At 46.0% G+C, this 24,421-nt stretch overlaps 1 protein-coding gene across 8 annotated transcripts in view; it reads left to right on the top strand.

Moving 5' to 3' along the window:
• The window catches only part of LOC146646335 (AT-rich interactive domain-containing protein 1B-like), a 162,647-nt gene extending 145,810 nt beyond the window's left edge, over positions 1-16,837 (top strand). For 4 of the 8 annotated variants that reach the window (XM_085391331.1, XM_085391333.1, XM_085391332.1 and 1 more), the window contains 11 exons: positions 1,668-1,862; positions 2,410-2,625; positions 3,679-3,901; positions 7,642-7,783; positions 9,965-10,134; positions 10,991-11,123; positions 11,233-11,352; positions 11,463-11,538; positions 12,279-13,005; positions 13,298-13,428; positions 13,655-16,837. In XM_085391331.1, coding sequence (XP_085247457.1) covers positions 1,668-1,862; positions 2,410-2,625; positions 3,679-3,901; positions 7,642-7,783; positions 9,965-10,134; positions 10,991-11,123; positions 11,233-11,352; positions 11,463-11,538; positions 12,279-13,005; positions 13,298-13,428; positions 13,655-15,439 — 3,918 coding nt within the window. In that variant the 3' untranslated portion in view covers positions 15,440-16,837. The remainder of the gene's footprint in view (positions 1-1,667; positions 1,863-2,409; positions 2,626-3,678; positions 3,902-7,641; positions 7,784-9,964; positions 10,135-10,990; positions 11,124-11,232; positions 11,353-11,462; positions 11,539-12,278; positions 13,006-13,297; positions 13,429-13,654) is intronic. The other 4 variants (XM_085391335.1, XM_085391334.1, XM_085391330.1 and 1 more) reach the window with 2 other exon arrangements.
• Positions 16,838-24,421: the final 7,584 nt, after the last annotated feature.

Below are 24,421 nucleotides of genomic sequence, written 5' to 3'. Positions count from 1 at the left end.
CATATTTAATGATTTGTTTAACATTTACCATTCCTAATGTTTTCCTCGCTTTGTTTTTGCCCTCAGCACTCTCTTCTTGCTGATGTTTTGGCAGCCAAAGCTGCACAGACAGAGGGGGCTTGGCATCTGCAGCACACACATGTACATACACGCAAGCAAACACAGCGCCGACACACACAACATGCACGCAAAGATGGAAAACACGCACTCTAACTAGCCTTCTCCGTCTGTGTCACACACACACTGCTGACTTCTCATTTTGCCCGACAATAGCGGCTCAGCAACAGCAGAACTCTGCTCTTTGCTCTTTTCTACCCCCTCCTCTTGTTTTTCCTTAACAACAACAACACACACTGCCTCCATCACATCCACTACACATCTTTTCCCTCAAAAATCTGTGTCTTTTCTTTTGCTGATTATGGTAGTAGGTCTTCTGAATTATTTAAGGCAGTCAGAGCAGCCAGAAAGACCCCTGGTGCTCCCGAAAGAGATGATCTGTCTGCCAAGAGAGGGAAGAGGAGGGAGAACGATAAGGTTTTGCTGACATGAGCGTTCTGCACACAGTCCAGAAGCACTTGTCAAGCTGTTGTTCCCTCTTTTACACACTCTCCCTCTCACACACACAGACACACATTTAAACTGGGGAGACTAAATGCATGTTAAATTCATTATAGAGTCTTTTACATACAGACGTCTTACACATGCATGAAGCCTTGCTGTTCCTCTGCCACACACTGCACAGACTTATGGTTTCAGTAAAGCAGAAGAGGTCCAGCTTGGGTGTGTGAGGTTTTGCAGGCTGGCCCCGTGTAAACTGTTTGATTGCAGCTCGGCTCTCGGAATGAGAAGAATTCCTTTCAGCTCGTTTTTGTGAAATATTTCCGTTTCTGTGGTCCTGCTGTAACCTCAGTCCTGTTTTTGGAATTCCAGAGGAACTATTCTTGGAAATTCCTATAATATTTTTCATTAAAAACAACCAATCCCTAATGCCGCTGGAAGCTCGGGGTGTCTTTAAACAGCGCGCTTGGTGCTGTCACAGACTAGCGCTGATATTTCATTATTCGTCAGGATCAGTTTGGCCGATCTGGCTTCAGGATATGAAACAAACTCGGGGGGATGCAGACTGGTTGCATCTGTGGTATCCTGTTACAGCACCACGCTCTGATTCATCCGGTGAGATCGACCTGTTCTTTCACAGATGTTTGTAAAGGCTGAATGGCTCTGTGCTTGATTGATGTCTGCAAACAGCTGAATTCAAAGATGGGGAGGTCTGACCCAATGCTTTTGTCCGAGTAGCGACACTCATAAAGTCAGGAAAACACTCAAAATCAAATTCTCTGATGTTGTAAAGGTCTTCCCTTTAATCAGTGCACCTCTGTACTAATGATCTCCTATTTCATAAATATCCTTGAGTAGTTTTTGTATCCACAGTCCAGAAACCCAGCGGCTATCATCTGACCTCTGAGGCCTCTGTTCTGTCAGTGTGCACGGTCCACTGAGGAATGAGGATCAGTTATAATACAAAGCTAAAGCATCGTCAGGCGATAGCTGATGGTTTTGAATTGCCTTCTTTTGTTGCCTTCCACAGTGACTGTTATCCTGCATTCAGCCAATCAGATGTTTCTGTGCAGCGCTGAGCAGTAATCCCGCTGCTCTCTCTTTAACAGCTCCCGGACGTTTACGTCAACAATAACAGCAGCGGCGGCTCCCAGCAGTGCGTGTCCCAGCCACCCACTCCGGGCGGCGCCCTACCCGTGCCCTCGCCCCTCTCACCCAGCCCCGCCAGCCTCTCCTCCTACCACGGAGATGACAGCGACAGCATCAGCAGCCCCCCCTGGCCTCTCAAGATTCCCTCCAGCCCCGTAAGAACCAGACACCATCCTGCATGGATGCATTTATGCACTAAAAGCGTGTTTCCGTGTAGTCACTGGAAACCTGCTTGTTAGAGCACGGACAACCTCCTGAAGCAGGATTAAAGTTTGGTGCAATTAACTCCACCGGTTTGAACTTGAATGCTCTGTGCAGGAAGTCTGTAAAGGCTCCGGCTGCACACGCTAAACCAAATGCTTTCGACAAGTATTTATTTTTACTTGGTCATTCAACCAGCAGCCGACTCAGAATGTGTAAATAAGGAATGAATTTTTAATGATGCCCGTGGGAAGAGTGGCTTACTGTGGAAAAGAACACTATCCTGTAGAACAGAGCATGTACTGTATATCACATATAACATACACTGACTCTGAGTTTTCCTAATTAGCACGTCTTTATTTACATTATGCATCTGCATGAGAAGGCAGAAAAACTACCTGACGTAGTGCTTTTATACATCTTGTATTCAAATAAAATGTCACATATTCAGATTCAGAGTTTAATCAGGTACTTTTCTCCTCTGCTTATGTGCATCTCCAGAAAGCCAACCCTAACGCCTCTCCCTTCAGCGGCGACCGAATCGCACGGCTGTACGAGCTCGGTGGAGAGCCGGAGAGGCGAGGCTGGGTGGAGCGATACCTGAACTTCATGGAGGAGCGGGGCACACCTGTTAGTCAGCTTCCCACTGTGGGCAAGAAGCCGCTGGACCTGTGGAAGCTCTACATGGCTGTTCGGGAAATAGGAGGCCTCGCCATGGTAAGGCGCAGGAAGCGTTAGACACAGACTTGAATGTGGAGGAGCTCGTATTCTCACACAGCCAAATCATTTCGCTCCGCTCGCTCTTTGGCTGCTTAGTATTCTTCATAAATCTCCACGGCATATGGTGAGCTTGTAAATGTTGAGAAATGTTCTCAGGAGAATGAGATACATCAAATTAACCTCAGAGAAAGCTGCCTACGTCCTGAAACCAGCTCCAAGCATGTCATTCCTCATGTGATAAAAATGTGAAATTAATATACCGGCAAGGTCAGGTTGGGCAGAAGGACGGAAAACAGGAAGCAAAAGTATACGGACACCTGACAGATACTCGTGTTACACAGCGGCCGGCGTTTTCTGCTCTTTGATGGACCTGAGAGGCAGATTCTCTGCAGACGTTCAACAACACAAAATTAGGAAAAATGTTTCGTTGCTTTGGAGAAACATAAAATTTAACATGTTTTTTTTTCTTTATGTGTACAAAGATGCCGTCTAAGTGCAAATCTGTAGTTGTTTTACACCTAAAACCTGTCAGACAGTCTTCAGATGTGTTTTCCTGTCAGCTAGAATCAGCTTTTCATAGTTTTAGCAGGTTCACCACTTTAGTAAACCAGTAATATTTTTGCCCTTTTGACCTTAACCCATCACCTTTGCATTCCTCAGTTTCTACTGCTGACTTTCAGTTTGTTTAATTCTCAGCTAAAATCAGGTCCTTAGTCGAGCAAATCTTTCTACACCGTGAAAAACAGGCTGTGTGTTCAGGTCAGGCCCACATACTCTTCTCTTGTGTAACACAGTGCATTTTTTCGCTTTTACATTAAAACGTACAACGTGAAAATTATCTGCAAGTGACCTGCGACTCCTGCAAACACGGAGCGCTGAGCCGCGGGGTTGATTATTCTGATTAGATTAGCAGGATGTGATCGCCCATTCTCCAGGCGAAATTATAAGTGTGCAGCTGATACTACCAGGATGGCGCCGAGAAATTATCTCAGTTGTTACGATCTGTGCCAATCATTTCGCTTCCTAACATCGTGTTGTTCTCTGACTCAGGTAAACAAGAACAAGAAGTGGCGTGAGCTGTCCAGCACCCTGAACGTGGGTACATCCAGCAGCACCGCCAGCTCGCTGAAGAAGCAGTACATCCAGTATCTGTTTGCCTACGAGTGCAAGATGGAGAGGGGAGAAGACCCGCCAGCGGACAACAGCAGCAGTAGCAGCAGCATGGCTGGAGGGGACAACAGGAAGCAGGTCAAGATCCAGCCGCCTTCACCTGGTAAGTCCTGATAACACACTGCCTCAGCCTCCAGTCTGTCAGCATGGGGGGTGCAGAGACTCAGACCTTCCTCTGTAGCCGTGCTGAATGGCAGAAATCTGAAGTATACATTTAGAAGATTGGATGCTTTTATAAGTCTAAGAATCTGACTCCTTAACGACCCTCCGATAGCAGTGAATATTAGATTACAGTTAGGATTACATTTAAAATTAGAAATAGCGCTCAACATTACGCCCTGATTACACGTACACAACTGGAACCCCGCAGAGATGAGTGAACATTAACACTGCTTTGGTGAGATGAGTCTTGGTTTAATAGAGGTGAGCGAGATATGATCGCCACTTGTGCCTCCACGCGGAGCCTCGCCTTTATTTGATTACCCTGCGTCGGAAGGTTAAGTAATATTGTTTTGGTGCACTAGCACAACACAAAAGGTTGCTTTTTGTTTGTGCGAATTACCTGTTGGAGCCATGTGCCTCTGCGCACAATTACAACGGGAGGACGAGGACGGGAGAGAGAAGGAGTCACGTCTCTAATTTGCAGCGGAGATGAGAAAAGTGACCCTTGCTTTTAAATAGAACATTGGAGCACTTCACCCGCCTGCGACGCCACAGATTGCTTTTCCTGGTGGGCGGAAAAGAGCACCAGCCATCATTTGCATACACACACACACACACGCACGCATGCATGCATGCACATGCGAGAAGTTCACGTAAAAGTTTTACAATTCATAATTCAGTGCCTTCTCATCTATTCGAGGGGATTTAAACATCTCAGTTTTTACACAAACTCATTTTGCCAGCTGATGGTGCACGTCATCTGAGATGCAGTCTGTAAGGTAAAACGCGAAGAGGTCGACGCTCGTGACGTTTAGGTTGGCTTTTGGGTATGCAGCACTCGACTGTGAACTGCTCACGCTACGACACTCCTGCACCACCATCAGAGTGGGTGGAGAGCAGCATCTGCAGCTAGCACTGCGATTCTGAAGACCAAGAGACGTGTCTGTGCAGCAGTGTGCCCACAGTGCACTCAGACTACAGTAAAGCATGTGTTTCTAATTTGAGTTTCACTTTTACAATCGTGTTGCTGAGTCTGATTCTGTCGTTGCATTTTTTTCTCTCCTCGGTGTTTCCCTGTTTTCCTTCACCTCTGTCTTTATATCATGTCCATCCGTGTTCCTCCTGAATCATCTCCTTCATGGTTAGGATTTGATTTTTATGTTTCATTTTCAGTATTGGTCATTTGTTCATGTCCTGTTTTATTTTGATAGTCAGTTTTCTTTTGTTCATGCTTTGTTTTTTTTACTTTGACCTAATGTGTTATGAACCATAAGCAACAACATGAAACAAAGAGTGACGCCAGAGTTTTTGGATACATTGTTTCTAAATATCAAGATGAAAACAGCAGCCAGTAGAGCAAAAGGAGCCAACCACAGATGACCTTTACCCCAAACCTGTCAGGTGTAGGTAACGCCCAAAGACTGTTGCACTCCAACCAGCAGCAGAGAGGCAGAACACATCCAGGACTCAGGACCTCTCATATACCAAGCCAGACTCATACCCCTGAAACTGCAGTGATCATAGGACCGTGAGACCCACACCCAGGATAACAGACGAGCAAAACAAGCACAGCCACACACTGCAGAGAGTTTGTGAACACCTGTCGTCAGCCATCGTTCATCCTCGAAAAAACTCCCAGAAAGGAGCCCGGACGAGCCCCCAATTTATGTTACAATCCAGCTCATATCTGTGTATTTAATGAACAACTTTACTATTAGAAAAGAAAGAAAATGAAAGAGATTTTTTTTAGCATTTAATTCTGTTTTTATCTGTTTTATTTCATTAAATGTGGCAGTGGGCAAGCTTGCCCTCTGATTAGCTTTACCTTTAAAAAACAGAGTGATCTCCTGTAGACACTAACTTTGCGGTTCGTCTTTGCCCTGCAGGGCTCACTTTGGTTGTTTTATGATTAAATATCCACTCAGTGATGCACTCAAGGCATTTTTCATTTTTCCCTGTTTTGAAAACTATGAATAGAATGAAATGTTTGCAGTTTGTAATATAGACAAAGTTTAATTTAAGTGAAAGAAACTTAATAAATTTAACCATCGTGCAATAATGTTTGATGTTTAAGAAGCAGACTGAATATTTATTTATTTATAAATTTGCAAAAAGACTTTTTAATTACTGCACTTGCACATAAAAAGGGAAAATTGTGTTATGAAAAGAAGTGCGTATCGCGCGTGCACACGCCAGGAAAACCTCCCGTTTTTGTCCTTCATGTTGCTTGGTGTTAATGCGCTCTCTGCCTCTGTGCGCTTTGAACTGCCCCACTGACTCCCTGCCAGCCTATATATAGACTGACAGCCCAGTGATGTCACTGAGGGAGCGTGTCCAGCAGGGCGGGTGGGGGTGAGTGGCGGTGGGGTGTGGGGAGTGATTAATGAGGGCTGGAATGTAGAACGTAAACAAACCCGACCTCGCCGTCACCTTTCATTCACAAAACAGCTCAGCTGACTGACTTTTTTCCCCCCTTCTCCACCCCACCCCCACCCTCCCCCTTAACCGCTGCCACCCCTCTGGATTATGTCACCCGCTGACACACACGCTTTTGTGTGCGCACACATCAAACAGCCACACACACTTTTTCCCCCCTTACGTCTCGCTCTAAAAGACGAGCAGAGGGCACTTAAGTTCACGCTGTCCTCCGTCCTCATACCGCCACCACCCCCACCGCTGCCGCTCTTAGAATGGTAAACCTCTTAGCCCCGACTGACCCCGCAATTGTTTGCACTTCCCCACGCGTGCTTTCCGTTTGACGCCGGGATATCCCAGGAAGTGAAGAATCCCTAATGCTCGCTGACCCCTCTTTGCCCCCTCCTACCTCCTGCTCATAATCATGGGATAACCATCTCTCCCTGTCTCGCTCTCCTTCTCTCTGTCTCCTGTGATGTAGAGGCAGAGGGTATCATTGAATAATTCAGAATTAGCATGAATTTTTAAAGCTTAAGTCTTTCTATGGAAACGTGTGGTGCAGGGAAAGGCCACTCAGGATATTCGAGAGAAAGGCTTCTTACACTAAATGCTCATTAGGACACTTTCATATTCTCTCTGTCTCCGTCTTTGTCATGATTTCACTGGAACGGTCCACGTCTTCTGTTAAACCTGCTCCTGGGAATTTGGATCCGTTGCTTTTATCGGGCTGGGGGTTCAAATTTCTTCTGATTTCCTCATCATCAGGAGTTTAGGTGTCATAACAAAAGTTTGCACTAACCCGCTCTTAACCCCAGAGTTTCTGTGTGAAACCTCAAGCTTTCTGAAGCGTTAGCTTGAACATGTCATGATTCCATCACATTGGCTGTTTAATTTTACATCTGATACATCTGTGGCCTCGAGCTTAGCTCGCCACTTGAAGTCGATGGCACACAAAGACAAAAAAATCCAGCTAAACCGTCTTCAGACAGCTTTCACATTAAGAACAGGTCTGTGAGTGGAGGCATCCTTCCCTCTTCCTCCTGCCTCCTCTTCCTCCGCTCGCCTCCTGTAGGCTCATGTCTCGTGTAGGGCATCGCTGCGAGTGCTTTGGCCTTAAGCCCAAAGGTATCTCCCTATTACGGCACATCGCTGCAGTAAAACCAGCTCTAACTCAACCTTCAGATCGTATCTGAAGACTTGTGGAAGACCAACAGTGTCAACGTGTTCTTATGATACAGAACTAATACTCCTACTTGTGTCTCCCAGCTCATTCAGGCGGCTCCCTCCAGGGCCCACAGACACCTCAGTCCTCTGGCAGCAGCTCTACAGCAGAGGCAGCGGGGGACCTGAAGCCCCCCACACCTGCCACCACCCCCCTGGGACAGGTCACACCACTGCCCCCCAACAGGTACACACAGACGCATGCATGATGCTCCTGGTGCTGCATTTACTGACGTGTGCTGCTGACTCATTTTCTCTAAATAAGTTGTGTGTTTGTGTGATATCGTTTGTGTGTCAGCAGTCTGTTTGTTGATGTGTGGTATCCAAAAGTGTGAACATTGTCTCTAAAATTAAACAACAGCGTAGTGGAGCGAGCTTGAAATAAAAGGGGATGCTCTCAGTGTGCTGCTATGTTTAGGTGAGACTGGGATGTGTGATTTGGTTCTTTCTGCTCTTTATGTGACGATTCGAGTCGCACGCCTTCATCTCTGCTGGTTTTAATTAGAAACAGCAACAATCACGTTTGCTGAGCCTGAGAGAAGCACTGTTTAATCGGTGATGGGAGAGTGTGTGTTTGAGCTCTTTACCTGGATGTCATTATTATGCTTCCTATTTTAGATCAAAGGTTTTATTTTGCACACAGTTGACTGACGGCCTCTTGTCACATTTAAATTTAAGGTTTTTTCGTGCGCATCACAGCGGGGCTGTCAAACTCCGTTTCCTTCAGGGCCACACTGGGACACGCTGGACAGTTAATTAATGTGTTTTAATCTAATATAAAAAGCATGTCCCCCACAGCCTCCTCACAGGCCTCCCAGTCAAGTCAACAAAAGCCAACAAAAAGTAATCGACTCGATTTATTCACACAAAATAAAACAGTTTTGTTGTTGAGTCTCCGAGTTCCTGTTTCACAGTCCTGAATGTGACACATCGATGGCTGCGTGCGACCTACCTGTCCTTGTTTCCACATTAAAAACCTAAAAAAAGTTTTTTCAAATTAAATGTTGATTTTGTGTTGTTCTGTGTCCTGAGCCGCCCATTATTTCTTTCTGCTTCGTTTCCATGGAGCATACTTTCTTGTCATTTGTAACGTGGTCCTGAGTTCTCTGAAGGTCTTTCAGATTGTTTTTATTTTTTTGACATTGGCGGCTTTTTCACTCGTTTTCAATCCAGGCCTCGTACCTGTTTGTTTTTAAAGCAATGTTTTTGTTAGTTCAGCTGCATAACTCTGACCTCTGAGTCATTCATGCATAAAAAAGCTCCTTGCAGATGAAACTGTGTTGTCTCTACACATAACAGACAACCTAGCAAAGAGACTATTTTAGATGATCTCTTCATGTCACAAAAACATTTGGTCTCATTTCTTTACTGTCCTCACTTGAATCTGTGAAAAGTACCCAAGATAACACACTTTGACATGAAATAGTATTTTTGTACCAACAAAATAGCTCAATAGCTGTGAGCTGAAGAGCTGGCTTATCTCAGAAAAAAATTTGAGGAAACTGAACAAGAATCAGGAAAAAAGTAAAGACCTGATTCAGGACCTGAAAGATGTATTTGGACCTTCAGCTGATCCATCTGCTGTTCACTGAAGCTTCAGCAGAAATGATCTCAGTCGAAGGACAGCTGTCAAGAAGCCAAGACTGAGGTATTAAATTACACAAGAACTGGACTGAAAATCAGAGCAATGGGTGTGACGGTGTGAGGAATATAAATTTGAAAAGGTTTGGTTCAAATCATGGTCAGTATGTACAAGGAGGTCAGGGGGAGGTCCAACAGTGAGTCTGCAGCCATCTGTGAAGCAGGGTGGGGGGTTGAGCTGCATTTCAGCCAGTGGTGCTGGGATCTTGTCATGAATGCAGAAAAGTACCATCAGATTTTGATCCACCATGGAGTAACATGTGGAGAGCATGGCAGTGAGGCACACAGGGGAACACCATCAGTGTCCCCAGAGCCCAGACCTCAGCATTACTTGGGCAGTGTGGGATCATCCTGATAGAGAACAAAAGGCAGAAACATCCAAAGAAGAGCTTAAAACATCCTGGAGAACCCACCTGAGAGAGAGTTGAGTCTGTGCTGAAGGATAAAAGCGCTCACACCAAATGATGACCGTTAGAAATGTGCAAACTGTTTCATATTCTGCATTTCTGTGTATGTCTGCACGTTTCAGTACATCTCTGCACCTTTTTCCTATTTTCAAAGGAAAAATTAAAAAATACACGAGGAGCGGCTCAAATAATAAAATGACCAAATAGTATATGTCATGATTGACTCCCGCTCTTAAAAAATGAAACTGACAACTTTATTATTTTTGTATCCAAGCATTCAGTGTGTTGTGTCGGTGCCTCTCATCCCCCCTCACTTCCAGGAGCAGTGTGAGCGTGCAGGACCCCTTCTCAGAGGTGAGCGACCCAGCCTTCCAGAAGCGGACTCCCGCCCTGCCCCCCTCGGCTACGTACCAGCAGGGCCTCAGCATGCCTGACATGATGATGAGGATGCAGTACGATGCCAAGGACCCCTTCGCCGGGATGAGGAAGAGTGAGTGAGACACATGCAGTAATAAACCTTCACCCAAACCCGATTCTCCATTTTTATTGTCCTTAATTGAACTTTGAGGGAACAGCGTTGTTCTGAGATTCATTTAATCCACAGGTACGACAAATTAGGGGGGTCGTTCTCAACTTCATCTTTAAACTGTGCAAAAGCTTTCATTTCAGTGAATCGTGTATCCCAAAGACAGTGGGCTTTCATCTGTTTCAGTGGTCTAATTCATTATCTTGTCACTGTGTCATCTCACATCAGGACAGATGTGTGTGTTTGTGTGTGTGTTTGTGTGTGTGTGTGTGTGTGTGTGTGTGTGTGTGTGTGTGTGTTTTCCTACTAGAAGTATGAATCGAAATGAGAACTGTTTGTCGCTTTATCCAAAACACACCAGCTCGTTTTAAGTTCTTGTAGCTTAGTCTGCGTCTCATCCTAACTTTGTTCCTCCTTTTCATCCTCTTGTTTCCAACCTTTCATCCTTCCCCCCGCTGTGAAGCACCTGCTTCGACCAACTCGTGCGGTTTGGTTTTCAGAACAAACGGGAGTTTTAGAAAGAATGGCGGCTCCTCTGAAGGCTGGCGAGAATGGAGTCTGAATGAATAATATGGTGGATGATAGCTGCATAACAACTCAGAACAATAGGTTTAATCATGCAAAGTGCAGAATATTCATAGAGGCATGCTGCCACCTGCTGGTCAGCAGAAACATGGTTCGTGCATTCAGAAATGCACATTTAGATGCTGTTGGATATTTCCAGGAGAATGAAACCATTTCCCCTCCTTGTTCTTTAACGCGTTCATACAATTTAGATTATTAGGTCCAGTCTAAGGTCTTTGCTTTCCTTCCTCCACAGTGGCAGGAGCCGATCCTTATATTCCAGCCCAGATGCCCGGAAGCGGTATGCAGGACATGTATGGTCGACCCCCATCAGCCCTGAGCATGAGCCAAAGGTCACAGTACCCGTACGGGCCGGGCTACGACAGGAGGTAAAAAAACACAAAGTGGGGGAATCAGTTTCCTCTTATTTATTCTGTCCTGAACGTCGAGGCGTGGTGTACTGCACAGCATCAGTAAAGCATGTCCTGCTGTCTTTAGGCCGGACCATATGATGGGGATGGAGGGGACCATGGGCCCCCCTGGGAGTCAGACCAACATGGGACCTTCCAACAGTGAGGGCAGCATGTACTCGCCCAGCAGATACTCCTCACAGCACAGGTCAGCGCTCTCGTACGTGTCTCCAGCAGAGTGTGCGTGCCTCTCTGGAGGCCTGTGCTCTGTAACAATCAGTGAGTGATACTCTCTTTCCCCTCTGTCCTCTGCTTCAGACACGACGGCTACGGTCAGCAGTATTCCAGCATGCCGTACGGGATGCATCCATCTGGGATGTACCCACAGCAGCAGGTGAGACAGCTCGTCACGGCGCTCTCAGTCAGAGCTTTACCGTAATCATACCTGCTGTAAACAAGACGTTTGATTAGAGTGTCAAATCTCAGCCCAGAGATAATAAATTAATAAGATAACAGCACAGTGGGTGGGATGTGTTTTGTGACTGTGGTTGTTTCTTGTTGTCATTGTGATCACAATCAATTTCTGCTTTTTTGAACCATCAGAATGAAGTAAAGCAGAGCGATGATTGCTTGTTTTGAGTCCTAATAATGACCCTCATGAATGGGCCAATCAATGGTCCTCTCTCGCACGTCATTTGTCAAACTGAAGATTATTAGCCACGTAATTATGGTATCGAGTAGAACTGTTTCTTTGTGTCTCGGAGGAAAATAGTGTGAGGTAATTGGCCATTAGGTGACCGCTCTGAGCAGAAGCCATCGCGTGTTTTTGCAGCGTCCTGCTGCGTTTCTGCCACACGAGCGTGGTTTCAGATTTAGTTCACAACTCAGAATATTTCTGAGTCTTTGATAGATCGGCGGAGCTCCCGGCTGGAGGTGTAATGGAGCATCGCGGTAAAATAATTATGGTAATGGAAGTACGAGCCACGCGCCTCACCTCTCGCCCACTGACAGGTGGATGTGAAGAAAAATGGATGCTCTCGTGAGCTTTGTGTGCACGTCTCATGGAAGCATGTTTTCATCGTGTGATTGCTTTTTGTTAAGCGTCGTCGCTAACGATCTCCCCCGTTGCTTCAGCAGGGCTACAAGCGTCCGCTGGATGGAATGTACGGCCCCCCACCCAAGAGACACGAGGGCGACATGTACGCCATGCAGTACACCAACCAGCAGCCGGACATGTACAACCACTACGGCAGCGGTTACTCTGAACACAGACCGCTCCAGGGACAGTTCCCCTACCCGTACCCCCGCGACCGTATGGCCCCCTCGGGCCAGAGCCAGCACAGTATGCTGGGTGGGGGGCCCCCTCCTAATCACGCTGCCGACGGGCCCAACATGTGGCCTTCGAGGACAGACCTCGGCTACCCCTACCCCAGCAGGCCGGGATCACAAATGCCCCCGTACGGCTCGATAGGCAGAGACGACATGGACGGGCGGCCCGGGCCGGAGCAGTGGCACCGTCAGTCTCCGTACATGTCATCATCAGGCGGCATGCCCCCCCTGTCCTCGCGTCAGCCGTCGTCTTATTCCAACTCCCCGTCCATGGCCAACCACCTGCCCAGAGCGCCGAGCCCAGGGGCCTTCCAGCGCTCCATGGACTCTCGAATGTCGCCCAGCAAAGCGCCATTCATGTCCCCCATGAAGATGCCTAAACCCGGCCTGGCCATGATGGGATCGCAGGGCGGTGGACCCATCGGGCAGTTTCCTCCTAATCTGAGGAGGGACCTCAACTACCCACCGGGTTCAGTGGAGGGCACCCTGCCGATTCTCAAGCCTCGACGCAAGCTAACATCCAAGGACAGTGGTAAGATCGTGTTTTAGGTTCTCAGCAGCAGCATATTTGCAGCTTGTTTAAACCTGGTTCTTCTCCGGTGGAAGTTTTCCGTGTTTTCCAGCTGTAAAAGAAACGGTGTTTTAGCTCCCCTATCGCTGCACTGGTGCAGCTCATTGTCAGCTAACGGTAGCACAACATGAGCCAAATTTTATCAAAGAAATTACAACCATCTACTTTGGTTAGCGTCCCTCTCATCTTCAGGACGTTTGATTGCCAGTTTTTTTTCTTCCTGGTTCCAAAAATCCCACTGTTTTAATCCCAGGAACGCCTGAGGCCTGGCGCGTGATGATGTCTCTGAAGTCTGGCCTGCTGGCAGAGAGCACGTGGGCGCTAGATACCATCAATATCCTGCTGTACGATGACAGCACAGTGGCCTCCTTTAACCTCTCCCAGGTAAAACCAACCCACAGAACAGAGCCTGTCTTTATCATCATCTAGATCCTGTTTTTCTTTTGCAATAAAACTCCACGAGAGTCAAGTTAGTTATGCACCTCTGAGGTTTTGCAGTATTATATCTACTTAAAAATTCTTGGCTCGTATTCAGAGTCTGGGACTACTTGATAGCTCGTCTGACTTCTTTCTGCTCAGCATTGATCACGTTTTATTTTTCTCTGTCCAGTTGCCTGGATTCCTCGAGCTCATCGTCGAGTACTTCCGCCGTTGCTTGATTGAGATCTTTGGCATCCTGGAAGAGTTTGAGGTGGGGACTAAGAAACTGTCCTCAAGTCCAGCGTCTGCACAGAACGAAAGACCTGAGCGGGATTCTGGCTCTCCTGTCCAGCCTGAGCTCTCTAAAGCCGAGGAGACCCAGGTGGAGCGTGCCGAGGGCGTCACCGAGGAAGTGACACCTGTTGCTGCAGAGCCGGCCGAGGTGAACGGCGAAACAGAGGAGTCCAACATGAGCGTTAACAGGGAGGACAAGAGTGGAGAAGATGGTGAAAAGGAGGGAAAAGAAGAAGAAGAGGAGGCAGCAGAGTGTGAAGCAGAGACCGTGGATCGGCCCGTAGCAGAGGCGGAGCATAAACCCAAACAAGCCAGCAAATACGACAAGTTCCCCATCAAGATTGTTCACAAAGAGAACCTGACCGATGACATGTCCGGTTACCTCACAGAGTTTACCAGCGGGCTGCTGCACTGGCAGGCGGGTGGAGGCGACTCCACGGCACACATTCAGACACACTTCGAACCCCGGAGCGAAGCGCCCGAGGATGAAGGCAGGAGAAACGAGAGCAAACAGGAGAGCAAGATGGACCACGAAAAGAAGCAACCTCTGAAACACATCACCGCGACTATCGACGACGTTCTGTGCGCCCGCGTTGACGCCCTCGCTTACGGCCATCCCGCGCGCTCTCTGCCCTCTTACCCCTTCAGGGTGCACCCAGATGGGGAGGAGGACCACATCACCTTGCTGGAGGATGAGCCACGCTGCCTGGACGAGGCTCCGCTCACCACCACATCTGCCTGGCAGGACTCGCTGTCCAAGCGGTGCACCTGCGTCTCCAACATCGTCCGGAGTCTGTCCTTTATCCCGGGGAATGACTTGGACATGTCCCGCCACCCTGCTCTGGTTCTTCTGCTGGGCAGGCTGCTTCTGCTGCACCACGTGCACCCTGAGAGGAACAGGTTACCTCCCAGCTTCCAAAGAGACGAGCAGCAGGAGCGGGGGCTGTCGAGCAGTAAGGACGAGTGGTGGTGGGAGTGTCTGAGTCTGCTCAGGGAGAACGCCATGGTCACTCTGGCCAACATCGCTGGCCAGTTGGATCTCTCCACTTACCCAGATACCATCTGCCTTCCCATCCTGGACGGCCTCCTCCACTGGATGGTTTGCCCCTCAACCGAAGCCCAGGACCCCTTTCCGTCGGCAGGACCTCATTCCCAGCTCACCCCCCAGAGGCTGGTGCTGGAATGCCTCTGCAAGCTGAGCATCCAGGAGGGCAACTTGGACCTCCTGCTGGCGACGCCGCCGTTCAGCCGACAGGAGAAACTGTTCACGGTCCTGGTGCGCTACGTGGGTCAGAGGAAGGCCCAGGTGTACAGGGAGATGGCGGTGGCTGTGCTCTCCCACCTGGCACAGGGAGACCCCACAGCGGCGCGTGCCATAGCCATGCAGAAGGGCAGCGTGGGTAACCTGGTAGTTTTCTTGGAGGACGGCGTTAGCATGGCACAGTATCAGCAGAACCCTCACAGCCTGCTGCACATGGGCCATCCTCCCATTGACCCGCCCAGTATAAACATGATGTGCAGAGCAGCTAAAGGCCTGCTGGCTATGGCCAAAGTGCAAGAGAACAAGAAAGAGTTTGTACTGTATGAAAGCAGATTATTAGACATCTCCATCTCCTCGGTGCTCAATGTGGGAGTGGTCGCCATTATTTGCCAAGTCCTGTTTCACTTGGGGAAGTTATGACATGAGGAGAGGCGGGACTGGCGCGGCACACGCTGAGGCTATTTCTGTGGTTTTTCTATTTTTATTTATTAAAATGACAGAAAATGTTTGTGTTTTTTTAAAAGAAGTATCTGCATAAACAAAATGTCTCTATCTATATACACATATATATATATATATATATATATATATGTGTATAGCTTCTGGGCGATGTCGGGATTTGAAAGCTCGTTTTAATACAAATATTTAATACCTGCTGGTGTCGGATTGCTGCGTTTGGTTTGGCATTATTTTCTTTTCTTCCTTTGTTTACTTTTTCAGCCAAAGCTGCCACCAGATCTTGGTGCTCGATTCTGTGGTTCCTTTAGAGTCGATGAGATGTTTTTCAGTTTTATAAACGCCAATATGCTCATCAACTTTTTGTTAATGGAGAGTATTTATTTAAAATGTGACACTGTACAGTAGTTTGAACTTTTTGCCAACAGCGGTGGAGGAAAAAAACACAGAGAAAACACTGAGTTTTTAAACTGAAACGTCTCCATCGCTGGAACATACGTTGTGCAATAGGACTTGGAGCAAGTTGTCCCTTTGAAAACCAGAGGATGTAAAAGCTTCTGACACCTGCAGTGTGCGCTCATGGCCACGAGGAGGCAGCATTGCACCAGCCAATCGACATCAGAGAAGAGCATCCGTCAGAGAAGCGTCTAATTTATCAATCATAGCCTCAATGACTTTCACAGATGAACTTTGTGTTTCCTGATCACTTGTGTTATGTCTGTATTTTTTCATCACCGTGTATATAAACTGTTGTACACACGATTCTTTCGGTCTTTATCTAGCATAGCAGGAGACGGGACTTTCTGACTATTATAACAAATGCTTTTATTGTTGGTAAATTTGGTATTGTTATTATACATATTTTGTTAATGGGGTCAAATATTTGAACATGGCAGATGTATCTGATGTTTCACCGTTCAAAAAAAACACACAAAAACAACAAAAAAAGAAGAAAAAAATCCTGTATGCGTTGTATTATAGCTGAGAAAACAATCGCTTTGGTAATGAAACGTGGAAGTGCCAGGGTGAGGGGGTGGCTGTGGAGACGCCATGCGAGGGAACCGAACATCTTTCTGTTTGTTCACGTCCTGCGTTCATGTCAGTGGGCATATTTTTGAATCTACACGATGCTCGAAAACAAAACACGTGAAAAGATCAAAACATCCTGAAAGCTCATTGTAAAAAATGCCTTTTTTCATATGACTCCTGTCTTTTATTCAGTATACACATTTATACTCTGTGCTGCACATGTCACGAATAAATGTACGATGAACATCGTTAAGCACTGGAGACGTTACATTATGTCCAGACAATCTTAGGCCAATAAAACAAACATCAACTGCTTACGTGGGCTGTCTTTTATTGGCTGCATCCGGATCCTTCGTGGCACAGGTTCAAAAAGGTGCTGAAAACATCTGAGAGTTTGGTCCAAGCTGAGAGCTGGTAGCGTCTCACAGTTCCTGCAGATTTGTCATTTGCATCCGTAGCGAGAATCCCCCGTTGATTCTGTTGGATTGAGATCTGGACGCTGTGGAGGCCGTTTGAGTGCAGTGAACTCAACAAACCAGTTCGAGAGGATTTGAGCTTCATGACTTGGTGTGTAGAAGATGGTAGACTGGTCTAAAGGGACGGACGTTGCTCGGGTAGGCTGTGGAGCTTTAATGATGCTCAGCTGGTGCTCAGGGGCCCAAACTGTGCCGAGAAAATATCCCCACATCGTCACACCCCCACCATCCTATCCTTGTAATGATCAGCTGTTGGTACGAGGCAGGATGGATCCATGCTTCTGGTTGTTTACACCGAACTCTGACTCTAATCCAAATGTTGCAGCAGAGAAAGACTCATTGGATCCCGAAACGTTGTTCCATCGTCTGTTGTCCAGTTTTGGCGAGCCTGTGTGAATTGTAGCTCCAGTTCTCCTCTGACATCAACAAGGATTTTCTCCTGGAGAGCTGCTGCTCACTGGATTTTAACCATAGTTGTTTGGGAAAGTCCAGCAGATCAGCCCGCCTGGCACCAAAAACCTCACCACATTCAAAACACCTCAGCAGCTCACCACCACCCAAAAGCATCTGTGAAGTGCAGCCATATGATTGGCTGATTACATCTTTGTGTTAATGCAAAAATATCCAATGTTTCCCTAATAAAGTGTATAAGTGAGCACGGTGATAAGTTGCTGTTGGGAAGAGTAAACAGCAGAATGTGATGATTCTCCTGAAAGCTGACTGTTCCTTGGACAACGTTACAAACTGTACATCACAGCAGCTCTCGGGCTGTGTGTCTAACGCAGGTCTTGGCATCAGTCCCGCCCTTCAGTTAGAGTCAGATTTTATTGTGTCATGGATCATCTCACTCTTCAGGCGCTGCAGAAACACCAGCTCTCAGATTCACTGGACTCAAAGCCAAACTAATGTCCTCCAAAGACTTCATCTCACAGCCTTGAGATGCCATGAGAACAGTTGTATTACTCCGTCTGGACGTTTCCTCATAGCCGTGGAGAAAAGACAGCTGTTTGTCTTTATTCTTTATTGTGGTTTGTTTTCCACTACACACACAATGCTAAGTTCTCATATTTGTCCTGGCATTATGTGCTGTCACGTTGTTGTTTAGCACAACTGAGGTCCTGGATGAAGGTGTTATAGCCCAAACAGATCTATCGAGCAGTGGCTGCACGGCCACTGAAAATCAGGCCTGTTGACACCATGCAGGGTTTAGCTCAGTTATTTACACCCATTTTCTTAGTTAACTCTGCTAATTGTGATTAAAAATATTCTGTTTTTGTGCTGCACACTTAGATCAATGGAACATGGGAGGTACAGCTACCCTGTCTCTTTGCTGCTGCTTCCCATCTGTTATACACATTACTCCCTCGCTTTCAGAAAGCCTCCATAATTACCAGTTTCACTCATTTTGGTTTCATTTATTTTACAGTTTGCTTTGGAATTAGTTCATTAAAATGTGCAAAATTAACCAGCACAAATCAAAGAACTAAGCTGGATTTAGATTTGTAGCATCTGAAAAAGTATTTTTAGAGATGGAATTATATTCATTCTAATCTGCTCTCAGAGGAGGAACACTGAGCTCATAAAACCTTACATATGTGCATATCATCATCATAGTTTAGTCCGACAATATAAGGAACAGTCACTCTGTGCTTCCCCCTGTTTTCAAGCTTTTCACATTAAAACACTCACAGTTTGTGTTTGACCTTAAACAACTTGAGCTTTACAAGCTTTTACTTTACGAGTCCACAGAAACGTCTCAAGCTTACATCAAAGATGATAATGTTGTGACGAATGATGGAAAGCTAATTTCTTATTCTCTGCAGAAATCTGCTAATCTGCTGTGTTTCATTAATTATCACAGGTTATAAAGGTTCCTCTGTTAATGAAGACATGCACATGTGCAAACACGATCATCAGAAGTGCTTTTAGGAGCAGAAACTCATGACTGATGCACTCTGTGTACCCCCTGACTTTAATGCGTCCTCTTGCAGCGTTTCCAAGAAGGACACAAACCATCAGCCACTCATCTATCCAAGGGTGTTTGAGTTTTTACTGAATAGAGTCTACAGTTTGTTTGGTGTTTTCTCTTTTTTGTGTCTCCCCAGTGTCGTTACTTCCTCTTTAGTTGGAATTTGACGTCTCTCTCTCGTCTTCCTTTGCCAGGGGAAACATGGGTATGAAATCAAGTCCTATTTTAGGCTGATTTTAATAATAACATTCCTGAGGTTAAGAACACAGCTGATAAGTGGTCCCATCACAAGTTTGGCTTCAAAGAATGAGAGCGAGTCTGGCTGCTTGGCAGCAGAGAAGCGTGATCACTCATCTTCGTCTTATTTAACTCTTACTGACACTTTGAAATTAATTACAGCCTGCCTGAGACATGGTTAACAGTTTGATTGATCTCTAACTGAAGCCAGTTTCTGCAGAGAAGGAAATGACTGATATGCTTCTGAGCGCATCTTACAGGTACACACCTGCACATTATAAATAGCGCCCACATACTTCAGAGTGTTTTTGATTTCAGCCCGTCATTCAGAGTTTGGAGGGAAAGTGGGCTGCTGTACTTTTTTGGTGATGGAGGATGTGTTTCACGTAGGCAACCAAGCGCAGGAGAAAACCTCCCACTCTCCCGTGCCTCTGAAAAGCTGAGTCACTGAGCTCTGACAGGATGGATGTGGTGGCCGGGAGGAAACCGAACCTGTCATTGGCTACCGCTGGCTGGGGTCCGCTGCCTTGCTGCCTCTCACTGCTCTTGTAGGTAAATTAATGAGCACTGGGTGGAAACAAAACAGACAGGACTGACCTTTCTAGTGATGTGCTACAGTACACGTAAGGCAGCAGCGATGAGTCAGGTTTGACTTCATCCGGTAATTTTGACTATAGAGAGTATATTAGCCCCCTGATGAGGCTTTGATCTCGCCGTGTTCTTTCATCCAGTCCAGCTTTTTAAACTAAACAATACTGTCAGCACGAGGCCTTGGCAGGATGTAAGTCAAGCCTATGTTGTTCTTGGACTCTGACTCAAGGGGCCTATCATGTCCACCCGTTTGCCAACACAAACACGGCTCCTGCCATATGTCATCGGGCTGCTTAACGAGCTCCGTGGTTAAAGAATTAGTCTGGAGGCCTTACAGATCATTAGCAGCCATTACAAACATCCACAGCTTTGCAGCAGATCAAGTGTGGCATGTGCCACTTGGTGGATTCACATGGCCGGTGGTGGAAGCTTTGCAGATGCATGACGGAAGCATGTCGCAGCAGGGTAAAAGACCACTTCCTCGGAAAGCACACCGTGGCTGCTCACTCTGCACTCACACGGGGGGGGGAGCGTGTTAAACCTACAGCCTGAGACCGGGCGCGGCATGGCTAACACGACACCCAGCTTTCACATCAAAAATGCATTTGCAGGCTAGAAAAGTGCAACGAGAACACACAGTTTCCCTCTTTGCATGGTGTTTGATTCTGGCCAATTAAGTCTTCTCACATTAGAGGAAAAGCAGCAGAGCTCCTTTCAGAGAAAGTGGATAATTGCAGCCAGTGACTGATGATGAGGAGGTGTGTGTGTGTGTGTGAGGGGAGCATGGATGGCAGAAGAACTGTGGGCTGATGATGAAATCATCTGTACTAATCTAGCCGAACAGGAAATTGCATCACTGCTGAACTGCACTTGGCATCTCAGCAAGCACGAGTTATGTGCAGCATGGCTGCCTGTTTTCAGTAGAAACAGTAAATATGAGCAGTGGTGGCTCCATTTAACAAACAATTTACTCTCAGCAAATGTTTGTTGTCTTCAGCGCTCTTCCTTCCTGGTTAACCTGCGTGTTAGGACGTTTCTGAGGACATGCTGTGGGACATTTTTGAAGGTTGATGTCTCTTTGCAGGTGAGGACTATAAAGACAACCTACTATATGGAGTTTGCTGGAGGACACTTAAACCTGTGACACACAATATTTCACTGACTTACTGACCATTTTATTAGAGTTGGCTGAAATCATCAGTGTAATATGAGAACCTTAATATCAATGGTCTGTGTTATATGCACTGCGTATATGAATTATTGTCTCACCCTGCAGCTGCGCAAAAGACCAGTACACATTTAACTGACTGGAACTGCAGCAAAGTAACAACACAGTGAATATGAAGTGACTATATATAAATGCTGCTTCAGCTGTGCTGTCATCAGTTTTAAAGAAACAGTCATGATAGAAATCTATGGTGAAACTTTCCTTTATTCAGTTTCTTTGCTTGTTGCAGTACCACAGCAGGCCACTTGGATCTGCTTCTCTGGGTCCACCTTGAGCTGTGTATACACTCACACTGCACGTAGTCATCACAGCCGTAGGAACATAAATAAACCTGCACTCTTTTCAGTGGCCACCAAAAACTAAACAATTGTGCTCATTGGCTAACAATGTTCGACTGACATTTGAATTTATTTCAGTTAAATTCAGTTTTATTTATAAAGTTGCAAACAACTAATGACTAAATGCAAAAAATGAATTTCATATCTGAACACAGACATGAGAGTGAAGGTGAGAGGTGAGTGAAGAGGAAACAATGCATCATGGGAATCCCCAGCAGCCTACGTCTATTGCAGCATAACTAAGGGAGGATTCAGGGTCACCTGGTCCAGCCCAAACTATATGCTTTAGCAAAAAGGAAAGTTTGAAGCCTAATCTTAAAAATAGAGATAGTGTCTGTCTCCTGAATCCAAACTGGAAGCTGGTTCCACAGAAGAGGCGCCTGAAAACTGAAGGCTCTGCCTCCCATTCTACTTTTAAATACTCTAGGAACAACAAGTAGGCCTGCAGAGCGAGAGCGAAGTGCTCTAATAGGGTGATATGGTACTACAAGGTCATTAAGATAAGATGGGGCCTGATTATTTAAGACCTTGTATGTGAGGAGCAGGATTTTGAATGTGTGTTTTAGAGCCAAAAGCTCCCATCATAGGACAAGTGGGTGGATCGGTGGATCGCTATTAGCAAGCTCTGTACGGGTGCATTGCTCAGGCACAGATACTTTCTAATTAGTGCTCAGTAACACACTCATTTAGAACGAGACTGGAGGAAGAGAAGCTTTTGGCACTTTGGCTTCATTCCTCAGCAGTGGAGTTTGCTGTTTGAGTACTCACTGTGGAAAAAACTAAAACAAACCCTAGTGGCACAAGTGAAGGTAAAAGGTTGAGATGCCAACAAAGAAAAAAATTGAGTTGAGTTGGTGCAGCAGAAGCTTGTTTGTTCGATGTCTGACTCCTATCACAACAGCTGCAAAGGAGCTGCAGCGCAGAAATGAACGTCAGAGGAAACAGTCATGCCTCTTGGCCCCGATTCACTGGAGGAACCTGTAAAACTGCTAAAGTCTCACAGTGTGTAGGCACCTTTAATCGGATTTCCTCAGCCCACTTGTGGTTTGTATCACCATTCAATTTTAGCAATGTACTAATCTTCAAAAATAGATCCTATCAGTCCAATTAGCCATTCAGATATAGTTTTTAAGCAGAGTCTGAATAACTGAGGCTGTCTGTATTCACACCTTTAAAGGATTATTCTGCCCGGTGGCTTTTGGTGTGTTATGGTGGAGCTGTGCACAAAGAAATATAGTTAATGAGGCCTTGGCTAGAGCCTACACTGCCAGTGCTTATTAAAAGGATCAAAACTATAGCTGTCTTTATTTGTTATCTTTCTACTGTATTGGAAATACAGCAAGGTGTTCAAAGTACAACTTATCCCCAACATTAGGTTGGGTTTTTAAAGTCTGGCAACATTTGAGCTATCATCTGATAACAGAAGGAAAACCAGCGTCTGTGTTTGAAAAGTTAAACCAGGATTTTTCTAATGGCCAGCAGGGGGCAGCTTTTTGTGTTACAAATAAAAAGTCGGATTCTGTACACATGCATGAGATATTAGCCTGTGCTCCTGTAATCTATGACTTCAGTAAGACGTTTTCCATGACTTTATGGTCTGACTTGCTAGTTTAAGGTCTCATTTAAGGTTTAAGGTCACATTAGTATCAAGAAGGAGAATACAGCAGGCTATGCAATAAGATGGGCCTACTTTAACGGAACAATCCGGTTGTTCAGTGATGACGCGACGAATCCTACTTCCGGGTCTAAAGTAGTCTGCGTTTAATATGGCTTTTGTGTTGTTAACATGTTTAATGTTATGTATTTTTCTTCTATTTTATCTCAAAAAGCTCCTAAAACAGTCAGTGATCACTGTTGACCTCCCTCGGCTTTTATTACCGCTAATCATTTATTTAAGCTCAGTTTTTTAAAACCTTAGGATGTAACTACAGCCCAGCCCATGCAGCAGTATATGAATGACTAACCTCGTATTGTGGATGGATTATCTCAGTTGTTCTCCTGGCTGAAGTTTGGTCCTTTTACAGCATCCTGCCATGCGATTACATTTGTTCCTGACCACCGAGAACACTCACATTAACTTTTATCGAGTGGAAAAAAAGTTAGCTTGTTTATATTATGCTAACATAGCTGTGTCGCTAGCGGTCACGTAGCACATCATTATATACCAGCTAGCCAAACTTCAGTAACCCTACAAACGTCACTGCTGTTTAGTTTTCTGTCTTCATTTATGCTGGAAGTGATAGCAGAGCTGTACGTTTGAATTTGTTTCCAAAACCCCGCAGTCATGCTATATTGTATTTAGATAGAAGCTAGCGAGCTAACTCCCTGCTAACTTCTAACTCCGTTAAATGTCATAAATTCCGTTTTCATGGATGCCTGGATGTTAAACTCAATTGTTACACCTGGTAGAGCAGAACGCTGATCATTTTATTAAAGATGAAGGACTTTAGACAGTTTTTCAACTCTCAGTAATGCCACAGTGATCGTTTGATATATGGAGCTGCAGCGGAGTTTAGACCCAGACACGGCTAGTGACATCAGACTGAACAATCGGATAGACAATAACATTTCAATTCAACTTTATTTATACAGCACCAAATCACAACAACCCTGAGCTCAGTGTCTTTGGTTTTGCCATGTCTGGTGTTTTGTGATTGGGAAGAGAGGTGAACTGGATCACTGAGCATAGCCTGAATCATCCTCCTTTCTGATACCTTCAATGATGATAATTTATTGAATAAGTTGCGTTTTTCGGAGCCTTCAGTTCATCAGGTAAATGTTTACAGAGGTGAGGGACAGAGGGTCATTTCCCCATAGACTTTTATAGAATCTGTCTAATTTGCAACCACAAGTATCGCCCCCTGGTGACCACTAAAGAGAATGCAGAGTTGGGTTTTACTCTTCCTGAAGCCAACTCCACCTTTTTATACAGTCTATTGACACAGCGCAACGGTGGGGTTCAAACTGCACCCACGGTCACTTCCCCTCTGGACACACCCCTGCTCTCGGGGATTCATTATTCCGCACCTTTCGCGAAACAACCACCCGGAGGATTCCGGAGCCCGTTTTGGGAAGCCC

This window comes from Rhamphochromis longiceps, linkage group LG19, assembly GCF_057381845.1.
Source record: "Rhamphochromis longiceps isolate RC_006_pf linkage group LG19, R_longiceps_female_GT1.1, whole genome shotgun sequence".
Classification (NCBI taxonomy): Eukaryota; Metazoa; Chordata; class Actinopteri; order Cichliformes; family Cichlidae; genus Rhamphochromis; species Rhamphochromis longiceps.
This window is presented reverse-complemented; position numbering and strand designations above follow the sequence as displayed.